The sequence below is a fragment of the Apaloderma vittatum genome, unplaced genomic scaffold (genome assembly GCF_000703405.1).
Source record: "Apaloderma vittatum isolate BGI_N311 unplaced genomic scaffold, ASM70340v1 scaffold19326, whole genome shotgun sequence".
Taxonomy (NCBI): Eukaryota; Metazoa; Chordata; class Aves; order Trogoniformes; family Trogonidae; genus Apaloderma; species Apaloderma vittatum.
The window spans coordinates 1-9,507 of record NW_009722509.1 but is presented as its reverse complement, the minus strand read 5'-3'; the positions used below and the strand labels follow the sequence as shown (position 1 = coordinate 9,507).

At 39.0% G+C, this 9,507-nt stretch overlaps 1 protein-coding gene across 1 annotated transcript in view; it reads right to left on the bottom strand.

The window, feature by feature from the left end:
- The window catches only part of INTS7 (integrator complex subunit 7), a gene marked incomplete at its 5' end in the record, with an annotated part of 25,584 nt that extends 16,092 nt beyond the window's left edge, over window positions 1–9,492 (bottom strand). Inside the window, 7 exons of the mRNA XM_009871801.1 lie at window positions 400–517; window positions 3,111–3,233; window positions 4,735–4,934; window positions 5,384–5,430; window positions 5,933–6,070; window positions 8,111–8,257; window positions 9,353–9,492. Of these exons, the coding sequence (XP_009870103.1) occupies window positions 400–517; window positions 3,111–3,233; window positions 4,735–4,934; window positions 5,384–5,430; window positions 5,933–6,070; window positions 8,111–8,257; window positions 9,353–9,492 (913 nt within the window). The remainder of the gene's footprint in view (window positions 1–399; window positions 518–3,110; window positions 3,234–4,734; window positions 4,935–5,383; window positions 5,431–5,932; window positions 6,071–8,110; window positions 8,258–9,352) is intronic.
- Between the last annotated feature and the right edge of the window lie 15 nt (window positions 9,493–9,507).

The following is a 9,507-nucleotide window of genomic DNA, read 5'->3' as shown; positions in this document are numbered from 1 at the left end:
CCCAGCGCTCTATCCCGGCGGAGCCTGGGGGTTCGCTGGTGCCGCCTGCTCTGCAGCATCAGTGGGGATTGCTATCGGGGGGAGTCAGGTTCGATATCAGACTTATATGTAGTTGTATATAGTTCTTTATCATTTCACTACTATTTTTATTATTGTTTCACTAAAGCTGTTTCAGTTTTCTAACCTCTAAGTCTCTCTGCCTCATTCCCTTTTCCTTCCCGTTTGAGGCGGGGCGAAGTGGGGGTTAGAGAGTGTGAAGAACATAAACTCTCAACCAGGGTTCTTAAGTTCAAAAATAGCTTAAGAATATGCTACAAAGTGTTTAGATTAAACTAGTTATAAGTAGATAGCAAACCTATTAGACATGCCAAAGATAACCATCTAATCCAGTTTTCTTACCTGGAGCACTGCTGAAGTACTGTTTAATGGCAATGGTCCCCGACAGTGTGGAAAGAACAGAGAGCATGCCCAGTTTCAAGCTGTCATAAGGAGTGTGAAGAGCAGATTCACAGAGTGCCTGGAGATGAGCAGGAAAAAAGATACAGAGGAAAGGAAGTCCCATGAGCATCTCTATTAACAGTTTAGGTGCACTTGACTGCGAAAACGTTTCGAAATCAAAAGTTAGAAGTCATGTCCTGAAGCATCTCTTTTAGTAGCCTGAGCACATGGCTTGCAGAGAAGTGACAGCAGGGCTCATACACTAGGAAATACCGATTAGAAGTAATCTATTAATTTAAAATCAGTGGCAAAAATATTATCAGGTCTCACTGATCAAATTATTGCCAAAGATTTAAGACAACTCTCCGGTTTTAAGAGGAATATTTATTATTTTGCCTTATAATAATCTGCAGGGTTTTATGTAAGTATACATCTCTGAAGAGCAAAGTTTCAAGCGTCATCTCCTTTAACATTCCTTGTGTCCAACGGAACATAGTTTAAGTTTCTTAAAAAATAAAATACACTAGTTCTTTTACAGTCATACTTCTGTGCCTTTTGCCAGTTCTCCTCAGGCCTTATCATATCTAGACTGGAATAACTCTTAAAAATGGACATTGTTCTCAGATTCATTATGCCAACGATGTACACAATTCAGTCATTCACTGGGTTTGGAGGGTTTTTTCAGTCGACATGAGAGAATGCAGTATGAGAAGAATGGAAAACATATATTCTGCCTCACAGAGTGTAAAAGCTGAATGATAACATTCAGTAACTGAATAAAGAAAAATAAGACAGAATTCATTCCACTGAAAAAATAAAACCCCCAAATAGTGTTCCTACTAGGCATATGTATGTTTTTGTATGGTGTAAGGGTTAAATTAAAAATAAATGTCATTTGTCCCAGTGTAGTATTTTGCCAATCTACTGAATAGTATGGCATCAACAGACAGAAGATACAACTATTAGGGTTGAGTCCCGATATCTCTCAAGGCACTGATGTTTTACTTCAGTGCCATTAGATCACCACTCACAGAGAATATTTGAAATGGTGACTATGAAGAACGCCAGGAGCACAGAATAATTAGCAGAATGCACCACAGGCTGCTCGTTACCTTTGCAGTCAGTGAGAAGACTGCTCTAAGCAGCAACAGCTTCTAAAGATGATGTCTAGAAATCAGCAAAGTCTCCACAATTCAAAACCCATGCCTCCGACCTCACCCACGCACACAGATCCACAACGCTGCTCCGATCATTGTTTGGGAAAAGGTACAAGAAGCAGGTTTTGCTGTGAAAAAGGAGGGTCTGTTCCGCTGTTGTACAAACACTACCAAGTCATTAAAAAATACAGGAAAGAGTTATCCAACTCAAAATGCTGACTCTATATTTGAAAAGTCAGAAAAACTCTCATTAGTTCTGCATGCTATCCAGCAAACAATAACAAGCTTCAGCCAAGTAACTGTGTTCTAACCCAGTGACTGGTTTAGTTCCGACATCAATGCAACTTATGCTGACGCTTTTCAACCATCAGGACGACTACTTTAAAGCACTACATAATGATGAAAGCTATACTATCAACATCTCTCACTTGTATTGAGGTAACTACTAACAAAGCATAATAGTATAGAGTAGCATTTTGCCTGTAAGAATCCATAAACCATTAGAGCAATGAAAATTCCTAAAAGTAAATAAGTTTCTGGTACCAATCCATTATGAAGAATAAAGCAGTTCGCTAAAGCAAAAATCTGTGCACGCTCCAAATCACCTTGTCCAAGAATCAGAGACAAAGCAAAATATGCTTTGTTTCTCACACAATTATTTACAAAAATCCACACTTTTTCCTGCCAGCTGCCTTATGCTTCAACAGCATACAGCAAAAGTGGTTTCCAAGAGCAGCAAAACCAGAGAGACCTAGAAAAGCAGAGCTATAAGCCTGTGCTATTAAATTCTTGAATTATTTACTTCCCTATTAATAAAATCTGAAGTTATTTTCTAAAATTATTTTTAAGGAGAAAACAAATGTTCATATGCAACTGTGCCTGAAAGAAAGTAGCAATACTATTTACAATATAACAATGTTTACAGTATAACTTTCCCAGGTAACACAAGATGCACTATAAACATTTTCTACAGTCTCATTCATAAAACAGGAGTCACAAGGATACAATTGAAAATGAGCCATGATACAATTGAAAATGAGTCATTAATCCTAAGAAATGAACTTAAAATTACATTTGTCCTTTCAAGCACACCTTGCTGGATTATACGCTTCGACATATCCCAAAGAGACTCTTGGCATGACATGAGAACATTAATCCATACTCGGTATCAAAGATTAATGTAAACATTCAGCTCTCACATCTATTATCTTAGTTGAGTTTGTCAGATAGAAGAGCAATTTTCTTACTCTAAAAAGGCCTACTGCATGACACACGCCTTTCCTCAGTTATAACACTTCAACTTTGATCCTTACAGGTCAATTTATCCAACTCGAGATATTTTAGGATTCCATGAAATGTTCATTAATATCTGGCTACTGTCACTTAGCAGAATAACTTAACCCAGGGACATGTTGATACATGTTCTTCCTTTATCTCCCAAATTGTTCTTCTGGAAAGAATTCCACAACTCACTGTGAAGGCTGACAATAATCTTCAGCTTAAAAACGTACAAACCTGAATATTTTCTCTGCTCCATGTATGTGGTGTCTTGTTGGCCAACAACTTTAAATCTTGGATTGCAAGCCTCTTCACAGCCTTCCTGGGGTCATTCTTCAAGTACTGCAGCAAAAGCTGGATCTGCAACAAAGTAAAATCATTGTTTAGGAGAGAAACACTACTAGAAGGAAGCCTGTTCAAAAATACTTGTGAAGAAGCTCTGAGCATGCTCAGCCAAAACTAACTGGCCTTCTCTACAGTCCGATTGCTTGCTGCACGAAAAAGCCCCTTACTCCAGCCACGATGCCATGGCAAGCTACACCAGTCTGACAGCCCACTTCCACCAGCCTTGTTCATGCACCCTTCTCTATATCACCCTGAATACCCAAGAAGCCTTGAGACATGTTTTGGAACTCACAGAAATAGAATAAGACATCCCTGAGCAGCTCAGAAAACACCTTATACTGCCGTGACTATGCTACTAGCAAGTATTCTGGGTATTTGATGCTAATTCGGGTGTCTGTATGATTTACAGTTAACAGAGAGCAACACCTCGTGTGTCTCAGCAGTTACCAGAAACCTAACCAAACAGAAAACAACCTCATCCCCTCTGAAGCATTTATCTCAAATTAAGTAACACTTAACTACATGTCTTTTGCAGCGTTCACTTCCCACAAGTTTACAGAGATGGAATAGTCAGCACGTGAAAAAGCATGAACATGCCAGCAACAGTTTTGCTCTCCATCCCCACCCTGGACACCTCACTTTTAAGCAGCATTGGCTGTTGTGTTGCAGAAATACAGCCTAAACCACCATGCCTACTGCCATTAAAAAAAAAAATGCACATCAATGGTTCCAGTGCTGTTTCAGTTGGCTTTATAGTTGAGCACTATCAAAAATATCCCCCAAAATACATGAGTCAGTCATACCAAAAAGAAGTTCTAGAGAGATTAATGCTACTAGTCTAATAGTAACAGACACCAGTCTTCCACTGCTGTACAGGATTGAAAGAAAGCAGACAGATTATTGTGACTACTGTACAAGGATTAGTTAGATGAATCTCAAACGTCACTGTGTTCAGGCCTGCTATATAAATTACACCCACAAAGCACATTATCAGAACACAAAAACACTGTATTTTACTACCACTGCTTTCCCACAACTTGGTTTGCAGTCCTAAATTACAGCAACTGATTCAGATTCCTCAGAGTTCTTCTAGAAACGTTTTTAAATGCACTCTGTGCTAGTAAAATTTTCACTCGGCTGCATGCAAGGAAGACAAAAGGCACATCCATGATCCAAGACAATATACAGCAGTGAAAAATGAAGTCTGGGTTCTACAGGTAAGTCAAAATGTTTTCAGAAAAAGTTGAGGCATTTGCTTTCCTAAATGTTGATTGATCCTGGTTACAACCTGTAAAGAAGGGTTCCTGTGTTTGCATGGGGTTATCTGGAAATAGGACCCAAAAGGGCAAAAAAAGTGAAAGCCACAGAAGCTTTCAGGGTATTCTTCCTCTACAGCACATAGGAACAACCATCCTAACCTATCCATCACGATGTATTTTCCCTATCAGCTAGAATCTGAGGGGTTTTTAAATGTACTTTGTGCTTTAAGTTGAAGGAATAAATTCAGAAGAATTACCTGTTTAGGAATGTCAACCAAAGAAGAAGCGGCAAGCAGAGTAAAGGTGTGCAGAGTAACAATGACCATCTTGGTCGAGGGATAGGATGTTACCAGCTGCTGAAGCAGCTGCCGGGAGCTGGAGGCCAGGCTAGCATCGTGATGCATGTGCTGCAGAATAGGGATCAGCTTCAATTTCAAGTCCACAGGTGTGGCCAAACCTGCAACAAGAAAGAGAAACACAGGTAGAGTGTTAGTCCTCCGCACTGGCTTTTTGGCAGTACTGAGGTGCGCAATATGCCCACACAGCTACCACCACTGAATGGCACAGGCCCCTGCGCCAGCTTCAAATAACTCCTCTACTAGCTGGCAGCATAATGTCAGCAGTACCAAGCACTTCCACAGTTCTTTGACAAGGTTGCTCCTTGTTTCATTGCAGGTAACACATTAATTCATCAACAGTCTATATAAAGTTTACTCAACATGCTACAGAAGAGCTTTTATTCTTTATCAAACTTGAAGCCAGACATTAGATTAGCTAATTTAAAAACTGGAATCATTTGAGAATAAGGACCACAGCATTCCGACATCCAATATTTACAAATGTATAATAAGGAATTCTCAGAGAAATCAGAGCTTTTTCTCTTTATCATTCAATATACATATGTACCTTGAATCATTTCACTGATTTTATTACATATTCCAGCAGCAAAATCCCTGTAAAAAAAAGACAAAGTACCAGGTAAAATGAAAAATAAAGAATAATTAAAAATAAAAAGCAACTGAACTGCCAAACATTGTGTTTTACCACTAAAAACATTCATAAAACAGCGGTTGCCAGGGTCTAAGTCATTTTAGAACTCCTGCGCATGGGCATGATCAAATGATAAGGCTTTCAAAAATGCATCAAAGTGACAAGCAGCACTACGTTTTGTTCTCTAATACATATACATTCTGTAAAATAATCCGTTATTAAAGATGCTATTCCACTCTGCATTCCCATATTTACAAGCTTTCCATTACTATTTCAGAAAAAATAATTTAAAAAAAAAAAATCATCTGTCGAAGTCGCATCCAGCTTTCTTTATAACACGGTTATTGCACATAATTGAAGGTTCTGCTGTCAACGACACAGCTAGCACTACGAAAGGAAATACTGAGATTCGTGGATTCCTTAGGAGTTCACAGCCTCTGCAATGCAAAAACCCGAAAATCTTACTTTGATTGTGCAGAAAAGTTGGCAGCAGCAAATATAGCAGCTTCAACTTCCACATTATCATGGGAATCCAAACTCTGACGAATACTGTGATGTGCATTCTTCCTTTCTGGAATAATAGATGCCATGCTACCCAACATCCTACAGAAATAAATCACAGTAAAACCAGAAGGAACAATGATGAGGAAGAAACGTAAGATGAAACCAAACAGAAATGCAAAAGGAACAAGTTAAAATATTATTTTTTTACAAAATACTTGTTCTTTCATGTCTGTTACAGAAACAAACAAATGGTAAAAGCAGGCATATCATTAAAAGGTAAGAACTTTTTTGTGTGTTGTCAGCAGCTTAATAAAAAATAATTACATTTTGATACCTTTTAGCTTAAAATGGGCCCAACAAGAAACTCACCAAGAATTCTTATAAAGTTAAGAGTGCCCTATGGCACTTGAAACGAGTATTTTTATGATGCTTTTACCTTCAAGCTCTGGTATCAAAACAACAGATTTAATGCTAAAATGTACTGATGGCTATTTACAGACTCTCACGAAGTACAGATCATGGGACATAAATTCAGAAATGTAGTAGTCTAGGGCAAATATAATAAAATTTAAAAAAAGAATTGTTCCACCCTTGCCATCCCTCTTCTCAGTTAAGACTCCAGAAGTGAGACGTCTGAACATCGATAAATTTTAACTAAACGCTAAAAACCCAAAGTTTGTAGACTGTTAACACTGTTGACTGTTAACCAAGCAAACAAATATCTGACTTCCATCATTCGTTTCTAAGATCTTTTGCCGATGTGAGATAAAGTTATTACTTGCAGTAGCGCAATGCCTTTTGTGTAACGGCTAAAAAACAAGCAAATCAATCTTTATTTTTGCTAAGAATTTCTCAAAGTTACTTTTCAGACATATTTAGCATAATCTAAGTAGAAGAATGAATGAAGGATTTGCACTGATGGTAATTTTAGTAAGAGTTCTATGCAAATTATTTACACACAGTTATCTAGTATAAAATTCTACAGACACCAAGTTTTGTTTTAGCAGATCTTTCTTTCAGCATATTCTTCCTTACTATAGGGTTTTGACCCTGTTTAAGAGGGATAAAAACAAATCGACTGAAGATTTTCATCTGAAACTGGTAAACCAGCAGCCATTTTAACCTTTTCTTTGAATCGAATAGGATTTTAAGTATTTTTTCAAACTGAGCAGATTCCTGGGACTTCTAACAGTCTGCAAAAATAGCCACCAATACCAGCCAGTAAGTGTAATATTTTGTTGCAGTACTGAAGTGGAACTACAAGGAAACATGCAGATATACTATATTTACAGATTTTTGAGACACCAAGGCATGAAAGTATAATCTCAGATAAAATATCCAAAGAAGAAAGAAATGGGACATAAGAGCTAATCAAGCCCCTGTTAATGCCCCCCATATTCCAAAAGGGAAATCAGTAACAGCTATAGATAGATAAAAGAAAAGAATATAAAGAGAGAAAAAAAGAGAGCTCTCTTCACATTTGAATTCTCTTACACAGAATTTGGAAGATGCAGTTAATATGATCATGATAGATAAGTGTTAGAGACAGAAGCCGAAGCAGCACGGCAGTGATACCAAAAATAGCTTAATTTTTGTTTTTCCCATTTCATTCCCAGGAAGTCCAAAGCAATCAAAAATGGAACAGCTCTCTTTCAGAAGTTATTGATCAGAGACTAACAAGCAGTAAACTTCCAGGACAAAAATATGTGCAAGCATAGCAAGGTTCACATAAATAAGTTCTGGTCACAAGTTAACAGAACTTATTTTGGTACATAAGGAAGCACTTTCCTTTTGACCCTGGTCTAAATATATATAGCAGCATATAGCTACTGTCTGGGTTACACATATGACATTTTTCTTCTCAAGTACATAAAATTTCAGTGTTACAAATTCTGTTCTGCCCAGAGCCATCCACAAAATCCTCACCACCATAAATGGTTAATAACCTGGGTCTTCGGTCACAGATCCTTATTGTTGACCTCCTTTAAGGACAGACATCTTTGATTTTAACGATGAGCTATGTGTAAGACGCCTCCCACATTTCATTCATGGTAGTCGCAGATTTTGTTATTCCAGACTAGCATACTAATAATTACCTAGAGATTTGGAGTAAGTTAGGTTCATCTATGAAATACGTACCGAAGCGTAATAGCCCGAGCAACGGGATCGTTGCTATGAATTACTGAGAAAACTCTTTTGACAAACTCATCCACGTTTAGGATCTTCTCTAAGTGCTTCTCACTCTGCTGAGTAACTTTCAGCACACACAGCCTCAGGAAGTTGTTTCTATTAGAAGACACACACATTTCTTTATCAGGTTGTTTTATAATAAAAGTTCAAACACTTTAAACACAGAATTATTTTAGAAAAATCTTGTAAAGTAAATGAAAACAAGGAAAGGTCTATGCTTTGGAAACATTATATTTAAAGTAGACCAATATAGTCAAGAAGTTACTATTAATACACTGTTGTTTCATTTTCTAGTACAGGTAGTGTCAAATTTAGGCCCAATTCCAGGGAAACATACTTGTTGACACCAGAAAGGAGGAGTGTAAGCAGATGCCTGTTTTGTGCACACTTAGGGATCTAATTCTAGACAAGCACGTCCAGGACTATGACGGGAAAGTCGAGATGCGAGTGACTCTCTTTTCCTTCCCAAAGCCAAAAGGGAAGATTTCTTTTCCACAAATAAACTCTGTAAGCTATTACAAAGCAGCTCCAACTCCATCACATGCATCATTTAGACAACAGCCACATGGAAAAGCTATAGTTCAGGCTTTGTTATTAACACTCCTTAGAGATGTAATCTGCACGTATTGTTGTAGAATCATTAAGGTTGGAAAAGACCTCTAAGAACATCAAGTCCAACCGCCAACCCAGCACCACCATGACCACTAAATCATGTCCCTCAGTGCCCCGTCTACACGTTTTCTGAACACCCCCAGGGATGGTGACTGCACCGCTTCCCCGGGCAGCCTGTTCCAGTTCTCAACCACTCTTTCAGTGAAGAAATTTTTCCTAATGTCCAATCTAAACCTCCTCTGGTGCATTGTGAGCCTATTTATTAATTACGAACGTGAATGTGCCCACGGCGCAGGGCTGTTCCCTTAAAGCGGTCAGCGAAAGAATCCTCAAACCAGGGCAGGTGGAGAAGAACTCTGTCCCTGACCACTCAAGCCCACCAAAGGTGGGGAAACAAGATTCAATGAAGCACAACTTGTCCTCAGTCAAGCAGGTACCGCTGTGCTGTTATCAGGCAGGAAGAAGAACCCCCACGGCTGCCCAGGCTCCAACGCGGCAACACACTACGGAACCGCACGGTACCGCGGATGGGAGATCTGAACGGACAGAAAGGGACAGAGACCGACCGCGGCCACTTACCCCACTCTGAACACATCGGCCAGCTTCAGGAAAGCGGAATTAATGAGGATGGGGAAAGGATATTTCTGGAAGAGCCGGGGGAAACGAACGACGGCTTCGCACTGCTCCCCGAGCTTGCCGGACCTGAGGCCTAACCGAGACAAGAGGAGTCACCG